The sequence below is a fragment of the Lagenorhynchus albirostris genome, chromosome 16 (genome assembly GCF_949774975.1).
Source record: "Lagenorhynchus albirostris chromosome 16, mLagAlb1.1, whole genome shotgun sequence".
Classification (NCBI taxonomy): domain Eukaryota; kingdom Metazoa; phylum Chordata; class Mammalia; order Artiodactyla; family Delphinidae; genus Lagenorhynchus; species Lagenorhynchus albirostris.
Window position 1 is genome coordinate 32,928,001 of NC_083110.1, and position 20,604 is coordinate 32,948,604.

A 20,604-nucleotide genomic window follows, 5' to 3' on the forward strand; every position below is an offset into this window, starting at 1 on the left:
CCATGTTGCTGCAGTTGGCATTATTCTTTTTTAAGGCTGAATAATATTCCATTGTACCACATCAATTTTATTTTATTTTATTTTTTAGTTTTATTGGAATATAGTTGATTTACAATATTGTTTCAGGTGTACAGCAAAGTGATTCGGTTATACATATACATATATTCATTCTTTTTCAGATTCTTTTCTCATATAAGTTATCACAGAATATTGAGTAGAGTTCCCTGTGGTATACAGTAGGTCCTTGCTGGTTATCTATCTTATATATTCTACTAGAAAGTTCTTGTTCAACCAGACTAGGGCTAATGGCTGTTCTGGCTGTAGGCAGAAGGTTTTTTTTATTCCCAATCTTTTTTTTTTTTTCTTTTAGTCTCATGATAGGTAATCTCACCCACATCCCTGCTTTAAAATAGCACAACTCTATTCTCTCCCTAGTGTCCTAAGTACACACAATCATGAAGATTTTTTTCACACAAGAACCCAAACATGGTCTAGCCAACTTTTCTACAGTCTCCATTCAAAAAGCACATTCTCCTCCTCCCAGGACAAGCTTTTATGGATTCTTGCCCACTCTATCCAATGCACATTTTCTCATTTTCCATTATAGCAGCATCACAAAGAATTTTCAAAGCTTTCTCTCTGTGGGCTCCCACTGATTTCTGAATTACTTGCGAACAAAAATCTTGTCTTTTTATGTAAGTGTGCTAGATAGCTATCATAGTATATATTAAGCAGGTAAAAAATGCCATGGAAAGGAAGAAATGTATCTACTTTTAAAAAACATCATTACCATAGTTCTTTATATGAGATATTTCTCAATTAAAATAATTCCTAATAACTTAAACACTGAACTATTTACAGGCAGGTTCATAGATACGTAAAGTAGATTAGAGGTTGCCCGGAACAGAGCAGAGAGGGGAAAATGGGAAATTATTTCTTAGTGGGTAGAGTTTCTCTTCGGAGTGATAGAAAAGTTTGGGAAATATATTGGTCATGGTTAAACAACATTTTCAATGTAATTAATACCACTGAATTGTACACTTAAAATTTGTCAAAATGACAAGGTTTATGTTATATATATTTTACCACAGTAGAATTTAAAGATGAGTTATTTACAAATAAGAAAGGCATTGAAATATTCAAGATAACTAAATGCATATTTTTTAAAAAGAAAATCTTTCCTAAATAGAGAAGTCATAAAAGGGAGCCCAGAAATTAGTCTTGGAAATAAACATGATCTTAGGAATACTGTTTTTTTTTTCATTTATTCTCATTTAAGAAACATATTACTACAACAGAAATCATCATTAAATAATGCAATGAATTTTAAAAGTGAATAACTGAATGATTAAAAGAAAGCACCATTTAAATAAACAACTCTCCAAAGTTGAATGGCTGCATATAGCAGGGTCCGGTTTATCCCTCTGTTGATCACAGACATTAGGTGGTCAAAATGGTATGCTGTCCATAGGAACATAGAACAGACATGGACACATCTACCACTTGTTTTTGATAGGAAGTGCTATCAAGTTTAACGGTCATAGGACCAAAGGGTCAGATAGACTGGATTTATGCCCTGGGTCTTCCTCATGTAAGATTTTTAGTCTCAATGAAGCACAGTTTCTTCATCTAACAAATAAATGGGAAAAGATCCAACATCATTTCTTTTTTGTGAAAGTGAAGAGTGCCTGGTGAAAGCCTGTCATGCAGAAGTCCTTTACCTACATATTATTAACATAAAGGTTCAAATAGGTTTAATGTTAAACAAGTAGTTATTCTACATAAAATATAATGAGTTCTGAAAATAACTTTAGTTCCAAATATGCTTTATATGAAGTTTTTTTTTCTTTCTCCCTCCCTCCCTTCCTTCCTTCCTTCCTTTTTTTTTTCTTTTTTTCTTTCTTTCCTTTTTTATTGGCTGAATTTATACTTAGCATACTTGGCAATATTATCCCATCTAAATTCCTGGCTACTGGGAAATACCAGTCAGTGTTCAAATCACCCCTAATTGTGGGCAAACTAAATTATCTTTCGCAAGCAAACATGGTGTTACAGTTGAGACACAGTCCTCGCCTTGAAAGGCCAATCTTATAAGCACTGATTTCTGTGTGGAATTTTTTCTAACCTTTTTTTCTTTTTCTGTTTTCCTTTCTTATATGCTGACTTCGGTGTAGCAGACCACTTGGGGATTGAATTCATGGGTAAGACTAAACAATTTTCTCCTTAAATATCCGGAAAAAGCTAAGTTTGATAATGTATATAGTGTTCTTCCCCATCTGATTATAATTGAAATGTCTCACTGTCAGGTACTATTAGTAGTAAAAAATGTTTTTGTCGATTTTTCACTAAGTAATGGCTCAAAATGAAAGACTTAACTACTTATTGGGAAGGCAATTTAATGTTAAGTGCATCTTTGGAACGTTACAGAAGTTGAATTTGGCTCCTGGATTTGATTGTTTGCTCTAATTCTCAATTTTCTTATCTGTAAAGAGGGATAACGATAGTTCCTATTTTATTGCACATATAAATTGCTTAGCACAATGTCTGCAAGATGGCAAACACTCAATAAATGGTAGAAAATAATGGTGATGGTTTAAAAATATCAGTTTTTGTTATTTTCTGCTCTATTTTTTTTTTCCTTTTGCATGATGACTACTTTGGGTATATTTTGCTCAATCTTAATTTTGGAGTATGGACTCTATAAATGTTTTCATTTACAAAGTGAAATTATTTATTTTGAAAGTATTTGTAGTGAATGGTGTGTTTTTAAAAGGATTAGAATACCTTCCACAGTAATTTATTTTCTATACTCATAGATAATTACATTAAGAATTGGACATACTTTTCTGAGTCTATATTATAAGTAAATGAAAAGAAAAAGCATTCCATAGGATTGATAGGCATCATGGTACTAAAATAGAAAGATACTCAGGAGTTAAAGTTAGTGAAACTGAGGACCCAAATTTGAATCCAAATTCATAGGTTCTCCTTGCTCAGCTTTTGTTGAACTTCAGGTTTTTCTCTTATATGATATAGATGTGAATACTTGCTTTATACCTGCATATGTTCTCTGTGATAATACTGACAAATTTGCTTGTTTTCATTTATCCATTAATTCAGCAAATATTTATCAGTTGCTCACTCTAAGCAAAGAAAAAATGCAACATGCTACAGATAAAATAGTGAGCAAAAATGGACCATAAAAGCTGGTTTGATGGAACTTACAGTCTAGGAATCTTTCAGATGATAATTAGGTAATAAAACTGATAAATATAAAATTTAAAGTTTCTTAAGACCTATTTGGGGCAAGATGATATTAGCTTGGACTCCTGTGATAATGGAAGGTGTGAGAGGAAAAACTGGCAGATATTGGGGACGTGATAGCAACCAGTATTTGAGAGGAATTGATGTTGAAGGTTAGAAAAGGGAGACTTTCAAGGATGACTGCAGGGTTTAGTAGTTTGCATATTTAGATAAAATGTGGGCCCATTTTCTGAAAAAGAAGACTAGAAGAAGAACAGATTTATGGGAGATGTTTTACTAGATTAGGTTTGGAAATTTTGAGTTCTGGTTGCCTTTGATATATCTGAGAGAAGATGTTAAGTTGATAGTTATATTTCTGGAAGTTTTGAGGGTTAATTAGAGGTTAGTGATGACATACATATTAAAATTGATCTTCCTGTTGTGTGATATTACTCATTAGTGCTCTATTATCTAGGTATTGGATCATAGAAAAAGCAGATAGCTCAATTCCGGCAGATTTGGGGCTTTGGTAGATAGATGTGATGAAAACTCATAAGGACAATGAAATTCAAGGTAATATTGAAATGAAGCATTATGGAATGTAAGGTAGACGCGTAACGAGATGAATAGGGATTCGCTAATCTGAATGGAATTAATGAGTAGTCACCATGGGAGTCCTCAAACGAGTTGTTGGCATGAAGAGAAGGTTGTAGTCATATGAACCAAGAATTGCAGAAAACCATGGGCATGGTCACGTGGTAGAGTATAAATTGTTGAGAAGGACATGTGGTTTGTACTTTCCTTATTTACTGATGATGGTGGGGATTAGCAGCATGGAAGTTGAGCATCAACAGTCATTTGAGGATAGCAGGTACTTAGCCTAATCAGTAGAGAAATTTGCTCCACCAGACTGTGGTGATTGCTGGCTCAGAGAATAGAGGCTCCAGAAGTTATGTAGTAGAATGACTGTAGATATAAGAAACACTGCCTGGTGGTGTGTGGGACTGGGATAGCATCAAACCCCACAAATGGTATGGCCACGGTTATAGTAAACTAAACTTGCTACATAAATAATAATTATCACTGTTGAAAGAAATGGATGAGTCATTATCCTATTGGGCTTTCCCTGAGGATTTTCAGTGCCACTTATACCTTATAGTATAACAATTTGCTATGGAATCAAGATATGTATTAAGAGGTCTGTTTTAAAATATTTAAAATAATTTAGTTACCAGTAGGGGAAAAATAAGAGGTTATTGTGTAATTCATCTATATGAAACTCAAGCCTAACTGATGTTATAATGAGTCTTATAAAAGGTGAAGTCAAATTATAGCTATAAAGCTTTACAGGGAATGGATTCTCAATATGTGAATCCAGCAGTAGAGTTTGCCTTGGAGAGAAGGGGTTGGGCAAGGTCAGAGTCAAAGGGAGTACTTAGTATGCATAGAGAATGGCAAATGATGAAGGAGTATTTGGAATGATAAATAGGTTTATAGACTTAATGAATAAACTGTTTTCACTGGCCTCACTAATTCTAGACCCTGTTCACCCCCACAGCTTGCTCTAACTGAATGTATAATATTCTGTTTCTTGCTTTGGGAATAAGTATTTTCAGATTTAACTTGTAATTTTAGAATCCATATGGGTAAAATTTGTCCCATGGGAGATGATATCATCACAATAATATGGTATCTCTAGGTATAAATGTAGCTGGGAAGCAGAAATGTAGGCATATTCTCTATAAATTTAATTATGTCAGTTTATTGGTGTGCCTACAAGTATTTAATGCCAGTTCTGTGTTAATGAATTTCAGAATACCTTTCTTCTCAACTTTCATCATTCTTGCTTTGGGCAATGTTAATTTCATGTTTCCTTGACTTGATCACAAGGTGATGATCTGAAGCACACGTGTCTTTTCCCCAAGTCTTTTTATTCCCAATGGCCATGTCATGTGTGCACTCCTACTGATCAGACTCAAAACATAAACACATCAGAAAGTTCAACAAATTCTTATTTATAGCAGAGAACTTCAAATCATATACTGCAAGAATCCTACTATTATTTAATCAACATATACTTATCACACTTACTATATACCATATGTATAAGATATTGAACATGCAGATATATAATCCACATTCCCTTAATGACTAAAGGTTCTGAAATTAAAGGTAGAGAAAGCTACACATAGTTGAGGTGACATAACAAGTGCTATTAAAATGGCATAGGCAAAATACAATGAAACAAAAGCCACTAAATGGGCTTGGGAAATTCAGAAACATCTTCCCAGGAGGGGAGAAATTTAAGCTGGGTACCAGCCAAAGTGGATAAGCTGTACCAAGTGTTGCTCCAGTCCAAATTTAGACTAGCCGCACATTGCTTCCACATTAGTGGGAGCCTTGCTATTTCAGTCAGTGTCTCTGAGCTCCCTAGTGTCACTACTTGAGGACTGAAGAGAGGACATCAACTTCAGTAAAATAATTATCCTATTGAATAAACCATGCCAAGCCTAATGTCCATAAAACTGTCAGCATTCAAAAAGATTTTTCCTTAATTATATTCATGAAATTTTTTTTAATGATGCCACTGGGATTGGAACAATGCAAATTTCAACAACAAATACTGCTCTAGAATACAGTATCAGTTTAAAAAAATACAGTTAACTGGCATAGTTAGGACAGGAATTTGAAGGTGCATAAAAACACAAAATTGTGTTTGTAAAAAAATTTGAAATAAAAGGGTTTATAGTAAACCAATAATCAAAAAATATTTCTTGAAGTCATGACTTGACCTACTCATTCATAAATGCATGAGGGAAAATTGATATTTTTAAGGTCAGATATTCGAACTTTCCCTCACAGCGTGGATAGATCAGGAGATGGTACAAACTTCTTTCTAAGCACAAGTACTCATTGAGTTGTGTGAGAAATCCAACCAATCATCCAGACAAGACAGATGTCAAAGGGCATGTCAGACTGGCCAAGTTTGGAAGGTGCATTGATCATGAAGAGGGATTTCTCATCTGAGAAATATCTCACTACTGTGTCAGGTGCTCAGTCATGGAGCATATCTCATTATATCCATTTGAGCTATTTGTTACGCAGCTGTGTCTCTGACAATGCCCTGATGCATTTGATGCTCTAGGCATCAAAGATGTTTGTATAAAAGCAGGTGCAGTGCCATTTGCAAATGTATTAGCAAACCACAGGGAGAATTGAAGATTGTGTGGGAGATCTTTTATGTAAATTTCTTTCATTCTCATATGAAAAAATAAAATGAACTCTGCCAGTTAAATGTCGTTTGTGATTTGATATTGTGTTTAGGATAGCATAATATATTTATGCAGTCTAAGTAAACTCTGGTATATATTTTTTTAATCAAAAGATTTATAAAACTTGGGAAAAGTCAGATTTTTTAACTATAATCTTAAAAAGATATTCTAAAATAATCCTATGTTTTGAAGTTAAAAAAAGAAGACAAAAGAAATACTGAGTTGCCTATAAGGAGAGGGTTAGAAATGTCTATCATCTAAAATATATGTGTAGGTTCAGAATTGAGAAAGTTATTACTTCAAACTTCACCATATATTTAGTATATCTTCATCCCCTCATGTAAAAAAGAATACTTTTAGGATATTTTAGTAAGCACTGAAGATTATCTCCTGAGAAATGACCAGTTTCTAATTCTGTTTAGATGATATGAGGTGGGGATACTTTCCTTAAAGCTACACTGCTTATTATGAATGAATTGGTGTGTGTTCCTTGAAATCTAACAAGCTCATATGTCAGTCAAATGAATTCATGTGTATGCCCTAATTTGTGAAACAGCATTAGAAATATAAAAATGAGGATCCCCCTTTTTTAGGCTGAAATCTCTGAATTAGACTTACTTGGAACAGAAATGTTTTTATTCACGTGAATATGTTGTTTTCTTATAAAATAAAATGCTAATTTATGGATAAATGTGTTTGTATAGGGGATTCATTCAAAAGGGTACTTGTTTAGTTTTTTCTTATATTAAACCACATGAGAAAGCAAATGTCTCAGAGTAATGTAAGTTACCATTATTTAATACTTGACATGTGCCACCAAATTTACATTATTTCATTGCACTCTCAAAAAAAAAAAAAAGAAAAGCATGAGGTAGAAACTATTTATATCCCTATCTTATAAATGGCAAAACTGAGGTTTATTTAGATGGAATATCTCATCCAAAGAGCAAGTGGAAAATACAGGATTTGAACCAGAGTCTATCTTCCTCCAGAGTTCTTGAATTCTGCTGGTGACCAGCTGCTGAGCACCTAACACATGAAGGCTTCAGGATTACTCAAGAGAGGTTGTACTCTGGCAATCTTTCAAATGACAATGCAATTTTGCATCTAGTCCTAAAGTTTAGAAGTAATGTTTTCCAAGTACCATGAGGTCGTGATAATCTTAGGTAGTAACTCACTTTATCCAAGCTACAAAAAATGAAAATGAACCAGATGCCAGTTTATAGCTCTACATTCAGAATTTTAACTGTCATGTGTAACAAAAGGCTCCCATTGGCTGGTAATTTCAGTTTCTCATGTAGAATAATCTACAGAAGTTGTAGTGTATCAATATTTGAAGGTTTCGTGGTGATTACAGAGGGTTGAGTGACATTAGTTGGGTGCCTCTGCTGTTGAATGCCATTGTGGTATAAAAGCCTTACACGTCCATCTCCTCTGATGAGAGACATGTACCAGATGGCATAGTGAGTTGAACCATCTCCTCAATGGTTTCCCAAAATGCTGCTTAAGGAACACTTACACAATCTTGTTTGCTCACTTATTTTTCTCTTTAGCAATATGACCACTCCCTCTCCTTATACTATGATTTTTTTTTATCGTAAGTGTTAGTACAAGAGCTAATAATAAGGTTCTCTTAATCACAAGCACCTCCAAGGTTTTTCATTCCTCTCTCCCTTCCTTCCTTTCTTCCTTTCTTTCTTTCTTTTTCTTTCTTTTTCTTTCTCTTTCTTTCTTTCTTTCTTTCTTTCTTTCTTTCTTTCTTTCTTTCTTTCTCTTTCTTTCTTTCTTTCTTTCTTTCTTTCTTTCTTTCTTTCTTTCTCTTTCTTTCTTTCTTTCTTTCTTTCTTTCTCTTTTCTCTTTCTTTCTTTCTCTCTCTCTCTTCCTTCCTTCCTTCCTTTCTTCCTCCTTCTCTCCCTCCCTTACTTTCTTTCCTTACTTACTTTCTTTCTAATAAGAGATATCTTGATTTGATTTGTTTTTTTCCCAAGACTTCCTAGCCATGTGTATAAGGATAATATTTTGGCTTTATATATCGTTAGCCAATTGTCATTTGCACATATTGGTACCTCCAGTGCTTAGAAGTAAAAGTTTCTAAACAAAGTCATGACTACTTCATCACATAAACTAAATTCAGAATTTTAGTTTATTTTAGACAGAATTTTCAGGTGGAATCAAACGCTTTCAGTGATCCTCTTTGAGGAATGGCTACAACCAAGAGATACACTGGAAAAATATGCAGATATATTAATTATGGTTTCTACAAAAGAGAAAATGGACATTTTTGTAAATACTTTTATAGAATGGATTCCAGAATTGGTTAATGAAGTTTTGTAGGTAGACACTGAGAAACGTATTTGTTGTGAACTATTGGAAAAAGCAGGAGTGTTCACTGAAAGGTGACATAGGACCACTATATTTTTGCTACATTGATATTAGGAAAATTTTCATAAAGCTGCGAAATGAGTAGATTGGGAGTTTCTGTGTAGAAAGTGAATATATAGACTCTAGCAAAACCTTGGGTAGGCTCTCATCAACTTCTTTTGTAATATGGTGAAGCATGGATTATACCAATTTAATGGTAAGTAGATTTGGGGCAATAAAATGCTATATGGAGGATCAAGATCAGCCATGAGTGGAACTTTTGATGGCCTCTATGGAAACATTTTTATTAATGGAATAAAAAAAAGACATAGATTAGACACATAAAATTATTGAACTTTTTATGAAGCGTGATTGTACTCTAACAGACTGAATTAAGATCTAACAGAAAGGATTGGCCTTTGGATTGTCAAATTGGACTCAAAAGAATTTGAGATCTTAACCAGTATCAAGTTAATTACATTTATATACCAATTATCTAAAATGTGCATTAGTTGATAGTAGGTTCCAAAGATCTTCTGAAATGTTCTAGAAAAAAGAAGAAAGTGAAAAAAAAAGAACAAAGAAGTTCAGATTGTCATTGGAAAGTAAATCCCAAAGAGGTTACAAAAACAAATGGGCTGGGCTTCCCTGGTGGCTCAGTGGTTGAGAGTCCGCCTGCCGATGCAGGGGACACGGGTTCATGCCCCGGTCCGGGAAGATCCCACATGCCTCGGAGCGGCTGGGCCCATGAGCCATGGCCACTGAGCCTGCGCGTCCGGAGCCTGTGCTCCACAACGGGAGAGGCCACAACAGTGAGAGGCCCGTGTATTGCAAAAAAAAAAAAAAAAAAAAAACAGAAAAAAACAAATGGGCTTTTATATCCCATTCTCCCTGACCATTGCTTCAGGAGCCAGGATGAATCTGTGGAATAGAAGAAAGGGGGAAAAAAAAGGATGATGGATAGAACATCTGAAGATGCAGCAAAGTGAATATGATACTGCTGCTTCTCAATAAACAGAGAGTCTACTTCGTGAGCTCTCAGTGGTTCAGCCAATTGGAATGTGTGGAGCCCTTTTGGAAAATCAGGTCATGTGCCAGCCCAGAGCAACACAAAGACAAGTACAACAGACTCTCAAGAAATTCACATTTCAGTGTGTGGAACAGACTTGCAAACCAATCATCGCAGTTCAGTGCAAAAAAGACTTTAATTGAAGTTTTGGTGTTTCTTTTATTTATTATTATTATTTTTTTACAAAATGCAAGAAGGGGTTTCTCAAACATCTGCAAGATGTTAATACTTGGTTCATACTCACACATGTAAATAGGGTTTGAGTTCACATACATGTGGGAAACACTAGGTTCTGTACCTCTGTTGCACGATTTCACAAAGCCTTTGGTATACTTCTATCTATTCATAACTCTCAGGAAGAAGATTATAGGAGGCAACATTTTCTGAATTATTTTTCCAGAGAAGCATGTTTCTTAGAGCTAGGGTCTTAGGGACCATACTCTGGTAAGTCCTGGGAGAAAGGAACAGAGAGGAAGGCGTACCCACATCTCATTTGAACAGTTAGGGACGTCTTTATGTGGGAGGATAAAAAGTATTCCTGCAGCTGGGAGATGACAGAAGGGAAGATGAGGGAAAGGAACAATGAAGAACACAGATAAATAAGAGATGAAAGAGCATGAGGATTTTAGGAAATGGCAAGACCCAGGTAATTGGAGAAAGTAATACACATGAAAGGCAGTGTGGCAGGTGGTACGGCTGGTCAGTCAGGTCACAGCAGATTATGATGACCTTAGGATGCACTTTGAAAGAAGTATAACTTTATCTTGTTGTGAAAGAGCCTTCAGCAGTTTCAAGCAGGGAGTGATCAGATTTCCCTTAAATAGCTTATTCTGTCAGTAGCTGTGTGTAGAGGTTGCCTGAAGACACTGCATGCAAAATCCCAGCTATTGGGCCAAGCTCAGGATTTTACTTCAAATATTCACCAAATGCTTGCTCTTTGAACAACTCTGTCAACGTTATATAGATGAATGCCCATTTATCTGTGTCAAGCATAGAGAAATAAGCAAAGGAAGAACACCTGGGGAAGCAGTGGGGCTGAGGTGCAGTGAGCAGAGCCATGGCCATAATGGACGTTGAACTGCTCTTTGAGGGAAGGGTAGCATTTCAAAGGTGTGGCTTTCAGCACATTCAGGTGTTCTGTACAGCCCTAGAAGTGGGCCAGTGTCCTAGAGGATCCTGATTGACCAGGTATCTTCTCATAGAATAGCTCATGAATTGGTCGTTATTGCTGACAGGTCTGTGCTTTCTGTGAGTGTCATGGTTGCAGTTTGAGAAACAGAATAATGGGATAACCTACATAATCAAAATAACATAATTCAAGAGCTTTCAACTTTAACTTTCATCCCGGGCCCTGGGAAGCTTGTTACAGCTGTAAATTCCTGTTTTCGGCTTTAGATATCTGATTAGGTAGTTCTGGATGGACCCCAGGCTCTTGGTTTTAACATTTGACGTAGGAGGTCTCTGCCTACAAGGTGAGAAACTTTGACATAAAGGGACAGGCAGACTTGATTTAATTCTGGATCTACCTTCTAGTAAATGTATGACCTAGGGCCAGAGATTTATCATCTCTAATCTTGCAGCTTCCAATCTGTGTAAGTGGGATGATGGCCTAATCAATCTCAGAGGGTTGTTGGAAAGATCAAAATACATAAGGCATAGGAAGCATTTAGCGCAAAGCCTGGCACTTATTAAGTGCTCAGTCAAATGAGCTATTGTAACTACTGTTCCTCCTGGGAGCGACTTCAGTGATGTGGATTTCTGACCCAGATGCCATCTGAGGTTTCCCTTTAGTCTGTCTCCATCACTCTGATACTTCTGGAAAGGGGAAATTGAACATTAATGTTATCTAATAGAATGGGGTCCATTTTCCAGGGCATTCCAGGAAATGTCAGCTAAGTTTTCAGGGTCAGTTCTCTAAAAAGAGCAATATCTGTGAAGTCTGGAGATCCCCTTTCAGAATTTGGTTCTAAAGAGACGTCTTTATATCTTCAATCTGGTTATGCAGGATGGCTGCCTTCCCTTTATTAATATTTCCATCATACTGAGTTGAGGACATACATATACTCAACCAGGGCCTCAGCTATAGAAAGTGCATGATGGGTAGGGTTGCCAGACTTAGCAAATAAAATGCAGGGCATCCACTTAAATTTGAATTTCAGATACACAACAAATAATTGTTTAGTATAGACATGTTGTTGAATTTAGTGGGGCATATTTATATAAAAGCTTATTTGTTGCTTACATAAAATCCAAATCAACTCAATTTTGAATATTTTATCTGGTAACCCTAGGTTTAGGGCTGTACACATGGTGAGGCATGGCCCCCTCCCGACCCATTTCTATTTCACACTTCACTCCCCAGGAAGGCTGAATTAAAATTGTTATAAGGAGTGCAAAAAGATAAGCAGAATTAATGGGGGTGACGAGCAGGGGAAATTGGAGTAAGAGTGCTGTGTGAATCTCCATGGATAACTCTGCTTGTTACATGATGAGAATTAGTCAAAAATACTACTAAGCTGTTTCCAGATTATCTCTGGGAAGGTATAGTTGTTTAACGTGGCAAATGCAACCTATGAACTCCGTTCTGAGCACGATGGGTCCTGCTGTCAGAGCAACTGAAATATTTTAACGCCAAGTTGTTATTGTGGGTGAAATGGCTTAACATTTCAAATATGGACGCTTCAGAAAATAAATGGTAGCATGATAACTTAGTTGATCAGCTTTTGAGAAAGAGGGTAACATTTAATTTACCAAAAGATGCCATTCAAGGCCATATTAATGAAGTACTAACAGCTGTGTCTTTATCTGTTCACCACCTATTCATTTCCTCGTGATATTCAGGCTGCTAACTTCAGTCATAAACATGTTTGTATGAGAATAGGGAGATTTTTGTTCCTACCAGAAAAAAAAAATAAGGTATCTATTTTCTGGAGTTGTACTATGGAATCAAAGCAGTGTTTCAGTTATTCCACTTTTCTATAGCTTTGAGAAAAAGAGATGCTATGGTATTCAAGCAGTGTAATGGAGAAATATATATACCCTGAAGCCAGGCAGATGTGCATCAGATCTTGACTTCATCTTCTATATGCTGTGGGATATGGGCTATCTCTGTCTTTCTATCCATCCATCTATCCATCCACATGTGTGAAGACTAATATCTCTCTCAAGTTTCATTAATATAAAGATGGATGATATAACAAACCATGTATTCATTTATTGACATCTATTAGTCACTTAGATTACGTCCTCCCTTTCTTCATTCCCTAATGTGTTGCACTGTGTTTGCCCTGTTTGTTTACTGATCTGCATGTCTGTGTCTGCGTGTGTGTTCATAAACCCTCCAAAATAGAGGGTATACCAGCTATTTGCTTTGGCAGTCACGTCCAGCACTTTCCCGACACCTGCCCTTTCCTGGTTCCTTGGTTGCCTTCTGAGGACATTGCCGAGGAGATACAGTTGAGAGGGGGCAGCAGCTACTCCAGATGTGGACCTCCGTCTCTCCTAAGCCCCACACGAAATCAGACCTTCTGCCTATCACAGCCAAGGAAAATGACAAATCTTTTGCATGGATAGAATAGGTGTTTGTGGTATTATTTGCAGGGTCTTGGAATCCTTGTTGTCTAAGGAAATCTTACCTTGTTCCCTGATTTTTTGTCAGATTCTACCATGGCAGCCTTCTGAAGCCTGGGATAGCAGAGTATACCAAGTACCAGTGCATCTTAGGCCCATCTTGACTCAATTCTCTAACCTCATCTCCTCTGCCCACGCCATTCTCAAACAAAGTCACACTTGCTGCCTTGAACACACCATAATCTTTCTGGTTGAACGTGTCCCTTTTAACTGATCAGTTCTTTATATTGAAAGGAAGCCTGGCTCCCTGTACCAGTGCCTTAAAGTCATGAATTCCTGGGACTTCATCTTAATTCTTTTACTTACTAGTGTTGTGACTTTTGGTTACATTAACTTCCGTAGGCCTCCGTTTTCTTGTATAAAGACAGGGATAATAACAGTACGTATTCCAACAACTGTTGGAATGGATGAAAATAGTTTCTCAAGTCAACCTATATCTGTTCTCTAAACTGTTCCTTTGCCTAATATTCCATCTAATACCTCAAGATAGTTATCATGGCCTATCTATAAATCTTATCTCCTGAGTAATACAGGGTTTGAACGGCAAGGGTTATACCTGAAATTTTTTCAATAGTAAAGACTACAGTACTACATGTTCCTCAGTTGTTGAATCTTCAGATACAGGGGAACTGTGTATATGGAGGGCCAACTCTAAGTTATACACGGATTTTCTGTTGTGTGATGGGTCAGCGCCCCTAACTCCTATGTTGCTCAAGGGTCAAAAGTACTTGTTTTGATATTATTTTCAACTCTTTCTTTCCTGCGCATTTTTTTCTGGAGAACTATGGTTTGTCAGAACCTCTTCAGAAGTCTAAACCTATTTCCCAAGGTATTTTGAAATTTATATGAGATAATGCATATCATAAACGTAGAGTAGCCCATGTGTTGTAAATGCTCCAAAATATCTTAATTTATCTTCTCTTTCATTCTTGGAACACTGTAATTTTACTCATTCAATTTATAATATGATTTGCTTATTTGATCTCCATCCAGGGGTCATTTTTTAAGCAGTTTTCTATAGGTTTTTTTTTTTTTCTCCCCAGCCACTTTCCTAAATACATATGCACGTTTTACATAGTAGAGGGTATAGTGTGCAATCCTGTTTTTTTTTAATTGTTGTTGAGTTTTATTGGTATTGGAATTTTGTTTAGATTTATTTTGTAATTTGTTTTGGCTTTATAGTTGTGTAAGAGATACAAACATAATGGGTTTGTGCCTAGTTTTATATATCTACCATTAAAAATTGCCTTGAGTTTTTTTTTTTTTTTTTAAAAAGGCACTGGTGTCATGAAGCTGCAGTTGTCCAATGTAGTTTTTAGTTGACAAAAATATCTTTGGGTCACTTTTAGGGAACTAGTCTAGGCCTTTTACCAGCCTCTGTTTATATAATAGATTTACCTTCAAAATGTAAGACTTTACATTTACTTCTATCATTTGTCATATCTGTTTTAACCCATTTTTCTGTCTATCAAGTAGAAAACACATAGATTCTTTTGTGTGTATTGATTGTACCTTATAATAACTTGAACTCTTTCAGTCATTCTGATTTTTAGATAACGCGCACTGACAACGTGCGCATGTGACAGGCATGGATGTTCTTCAATGTTTGTGGTTAGTTGTAAAAATGGGATTGCAATCTCAGAACTACAGTTGCAAATTTCAAAATCTTCTTTCTTTGGCTTAATGTTATGACAGAAAAATGTCTTAGATTTGGTAAAGTCAATCTTCTATCCATAAAGAATAATCTCTTCCCTGTAACTTTATATAAAGTTTTCTCCCCCCCATGCGTGGCCATTTATGTATTTTACTACTGAGAAATCACTGAGTGCTCCAACAGAATTATGACAAAGGTTGCAAAGGCATGATGTTCTAGTAGCTGAACCATGGACATTAAAGGATTTAGCCTTGGAGAAGCTAGACTGTTCTCTGAGGCCTACGATGTGCAGGGGGATATTGAATTATTATACTCAGTATCCTAGGAAGCTGATGGTACTGTCAAGTTACCATTATTGAAAGAGCAATAGGTTATTAATACTATTATTCATTAAATATATTATGAACACATTGCCATTTCTGCTGGTTTAAAAAGTAACTTCAGTTTGTAGAACTGCCATTTATATAAAAAGTGAGACTGCATGCTTAACACTAAATACAAACTGTAATTTGTCAGTACTGAACTTCAAAAACATTTTTAAAATAAAATATATATTGGAAGCCAATTGCAGTATGAGCACTGTAACATCCAGATTTTGATGAAATCAGGAATTATAGAACTTCTTATGGGGAAATTTTCCTGGATGTCACCTGGAAATGGAGCCCCCTTTTAAACTTTGAAAGTGGTTAAGATCTGGTTCAGTTTGAGATTCTATCACACACAGATGCTAACTCATATGTATGAACATCTATTATTGAAAATGCCATAAGAGCTTTTATATCCTTCTGCATTTTTCTATCAAAGATATGCTTTCATGAAATAAAGATGATTTCATTTCCTTGGTTTCGACGTTGTTTCATAGAAGAGTGGATTATATTTTTCTCCTATCATCTGTCTTCTTTTTACATGCCCTCAATTTCCCTTTTCTTTCTTTCTTTCTTTCTTTCTTTCTTTCTTTCTTTCTTTCTTTCTTTCTTTCTTTCTTTCTTTCTTTCTTTCTTTCTTTCTCTCTCTCTCTCTCTCTCTCTCTCTCTCTCTCTCTCTCTCTCTCTCTCTCTCTCTCTCTCTCTCTTTCTCTCTTTCTCTCTTTCTCTCTTTCTTTCTCTTGGAGCTCAACTCTCACCAGCAACACTTTTCATATATATGAGTTTGAAAGTCCTTTTGTAGGAAGGGAGATATACTTGTGACAAATCTGAACTCTTTTTAAAATTCAAATTGGATCAATATGTTTTGAGGTTTTTGCAGTGAAATGAAAACCATTTTAAACGCATCATGTTATCTTTTCTAACTGACTTACTGAATTGAATAGTGGGACCAACACACTCAGGAGTTAGAGGTTTAGTGTTTCCAGTGCCATCAATATATCTAGAATATTTCTATGACTAGTTGTAATAGTCACTTGGGTCAGAGTGATCTTTGAGACATTTGAGTCTGGCATCCAGATTCCTAGTTTTATTATGAACTGATGCCTAACGATGTTAAAAGACTTGCTTGTACTCAAGTAGCTAGAGACAAAGCTAGGAATCAACAGCAAGCATCTATTGACTACCTGCTATTAGGAATGGTCTTATAATTCCATCCTTAGTGCTAGTATCTTTCCACAGCAGCCAATTTAAATTTCCCATCCTTTTAATCCAGTGCTGTTTACATCTAGATAACTAGGTAGTTGTATTCCTTCTTCAGTGAGGATTCTGGAAGACCTCATTGAGGTTTGACGACACCTCTGTAAAACCATTTTAATTAACAAAAATGCCTTAATACAGATGTAGTTCCCACCCTTCAGAAATTTCTTGGAAATTCAGTTTCTTGGAAAATGTCTTTGCATCCATCTTGATCTGGCTGAAGATACGGTGTAGCAAGACCCAGTCGTTCCTACTCTTTGATCCCAATATTGCATTGCTAGTTTCATGGAGTGTCTGTGCTGCATTTATCTGTGGGTCCCCTGTGCCCAGCTCAGAGATGAGGATATAGCAGGTTCTTATTAAATGTTGTTGGAAGACTGGATTTCATTAAGTAACTTTTAATGCCTTTACATACCCTAGCATCACCTTCTATTCCACTGGAAGTGTTATTCTATTCTTACCTAGATGATGTTTAAAATTCTTTCACATTGAAAAACTAAACTAAAGAAAAAGTATGGTTGAAAGAGTTTATCGCAAATTAGAGAGAACTTGGCTCAATTAAGTTTTCTAACTCCTTCTGTATAGAGCAAATTGTTAGAATCGGCAATCATAATTGAGCTTCAACTGGAGGCTTTGTTTTATAATTTGCTCTAAGGTAATTAGAAAAATGTGCATGAAAGCATGACACGTATAAATCACAGGTATATTCATCTGGTTGTATTTTGTGTACTTTATGTTTATAGCTCGTTTTGTAAAGCCAAATTTACTGTATTGAAACAGACAATTAATGGAAGGTAAAGGGACTAGTATTTTCCCAGCAACTGCAATGAGCGAGGCACTATGCCAGAGCCTGTACAAACTCTATCTCTGTTAATCTTCTCTGATGCAAATATTGACACCACTTCACAAATGAGGAAACTGGACTATGTGAAAAGCTGAGCATGTGGGGGATCTGTAAGCCTGTTCTTCTTTGTGAACAAAGGCAGAGCCTAATCGAAATAATTACAACTTATGTCAAACTAATATGTGGTAGAGACAGAAGTCAAACCCAGTTCCCCGGCTGGCATTTCAGTTATTTTTACAAGGGCAGTTTGCATTACTGAGGTATTTCGAATAAGACACATTTATTTACATTTATTTAAGTTACAATTTAAGTTGCAAGATAAATCTACAGATTATTTTTTTAAGAAATACTAACACATCATGACATCACAGTACAGTGAACGAAGACTATAAGAGCTCTCTTTTTGTGCTATTTTCCTTGACTAAATGGAGCCAGATAATTAGAAATTATGAAGAGGCATAAACTGGTTCAATGAAATTGAACTTGGAGACAAATCCAATTCTGTATTCTAATACAGAATTTCTTAAGGTGTGTTCTTTAGAGATATTAAGTGGTGTTTTATACACACACACACATACACACATAAAGGCACACACTCATATGGTATAAAATTCAAAAATAAATATGTGGTTACATATGTACAAAAGAGAATTCCACGGTCAAACATGTTGAGGAAGTGCTGTGTTAAAAAAAATTAAACATTTGCTTTCAAATTATATAAATTCTTATATGCATTAATATGAAAATATTCTTTATGGAACTCCAAGGGCGAAATGGAATTTGCAAAGTCCCCTAACCTTTTTGACCACAGAAAATCTTTTTAAGGAACAATTGTTCACTCTTGGAGTATAAGTGATCAGTGTGATACATTTTGGCAAATGTTTAGTCATTTACTTATTTAACAATAATGTATGAGCACTTACTAAATGCCAATCATTGAATAGACATCGGGGATGCAGAATGATTAAAACAGACATTCCTGCCTCTGTGGAGCTAATATTCTAGTAATGGAAACAATATAAACAAGACAAATAAGCATGTAGGACTCTAATGAGTCCTAAGGAGGAAAAAAAAAGTGGAGAAGAAGGTAGGGAGTGTCAGTACAAGGAGTTGATTTTCTAAAAAGAGTAACAGGGAGAGACTCACTGAGAAAGTAACACTAAAGACTGAAGTGAAAGAACAAGCTATGTGGATTTCTGGGGAGATTTACAAGCAGAGGAAAGCCCAAATTCAAGAATGAAAATCTGTGTGTCTGCAGCAAAGTGAGCATGGGGAACTGTCATAGGATATGAGATCAGAGAAATTATAGAAACCCAGATCAGGTAGGTCCTTATGGGTTATAGTGAGGAATTTGGCTATGAATGAAATGGAAAGCCCTTGGAGTGTTTTGAGCAACAGAATGACCAAATCTGTCTTAAGGCTTATGTTTTGAGAAAAGGCAGGAATTATCAAATGGGAAAGCAGACAGATCATGTAGGGGGCCATTGCAAAGGTCCAGAGGTGGCATGATGGTGACCTGCACAAAAATTTCAGCAGTGGAGTAGGTGAACTAAAGTCAGATTCTGGATCTGTATTGAAGGGAGAGATGTACTGGATTTGCTGATATATCAGATAATGTGTTTGAGAGAGAGCAATCAAGGATAATTCCAGAGTTTCAGACTCAGTAAGTGGAAGGTTGGTTGCCACTTATTAAAATGGACAAGACCTTGAGAGGAGGAAGTTTGAAGAGGGAAGGTTAAATATTAAGAATTAATTTTTAGATGTAGTAATTTTGATATTTTTTTAGGTCTTGCCATGCAGAGGTTGGTTTAGCAGACAGAATACTAAAGTAGGTGGTCAGTGTCACCCAGTGGCAAACTGTTTACATAGAGCACGTGGGTATTCCAAAATTAGAATGGTCTATATTTAAGGGGCCAATTCTAATTTATAGAATCCTCAACATAAATTAAAATTCTATAAGCTACTTTAGTGCAGCCATGCTTCTGGCAGAAACAAACAAACAGAAAACAAAAAGGAGTAGTGAGGTTGCAAAATCACTACCTTCAACCTAAAGCAGGTCTCATTCATTGTCTTTTGGAGACTAGAAGGTGGAGTTAACCATGAAATAGCAGTGGTGGTCACTGGGTGCTTTGACATGGCTCAACACTTCCTCTGAAGGAATCTCTATAGGAGGTTTTCTCAAGAGTCCTGCTGATGAGAAGCACTCTGCTCTCAACATCTTCAATTAATTCAGCCTTAGAGGAGTTGTTGCTGGTCTATAGATCTTCTGTTTTGACAAAGATAGCTTGTGACATCGCTCTGCCAGTCTGAAGGACTTCTCTTTTGAGACTGAAGGCAGCTAGCCAGAAAAGCCAATACTTCAAGTGAATTTAATAGACTCTATTCAAATGCTACTTGAGTTGCTATGGAAACCTTATTAGAAAATATTAAGAATATACATGATCTCCCTCCTAGGCAATTTTTTTTCCTAAATAACTTTAGTGCCTTTATGTATAGAAAAAAATTTTTTTTAAAAATGTGAATATATAAAGTGTATAAAATGGTAAGTGTGAAGTTTAAACATTTAATATAAAGCACAAAACCACGTAACCATCTAGTTCAAGGAAATAAACACTGCTGGCTATTTAGAAACCAATCACTTGCCTCTTCCAAATCACAGAATCCTCTCAAAAAGAAAAAAAAGAAAATCAATCAATATCCTATTATGGTATCTGTTTTCTTGCCTGTGTTTAGCGTTTTCTCACCTGAACACTGTGGTTTAATTTAGCCTTATTAATTGTATATTAATATACATATTTGAATATATCTTCGTTGTATGAATATATAATAATTTATTCGTCTATTCTACTGTTCATTGGCCTTTGTATTTTTCCTAATCTTAGAATATTATAAATAATTCTGCCTTGAAC

The 20,604-nt window shown here is 35.8% G+C and overlaps 1 protein-coding gene across 8 annotated transcripts in view; it reads left to right on the plus strand.

Moving 5' to 3' along the window:
• The window catches only part of NRG3 (neuregulin 3), a 1,050,833-nt gene that overhangs the window by 913,233 nt on the left and 116,996 nt on the right, over positions 1-20,604 (plus strand). For 5 of the 8 annotated variants that reach the window (XR_009535980.1, XM_060125676.1, XM_060125679.1 and 2 more), the window contains exon 4: positions 2,175-2,201. Coding sequence is in view for 7 of the 8 variants with exons in the window: in XM_060125676.1 (XP_059981659.1) it covers positions 2,175-2,201 (27 nt within the window). In the remaining variant the exon portion in view is untranslated. The remainder of the gene's footprint in view (positions 1-2,174; positions 2,202-20,604) is intronic. The other 3 variants (XM_060125678.1, XM_060125681.1, XM_060125682.1) reach the window with 1 other exon arrangement.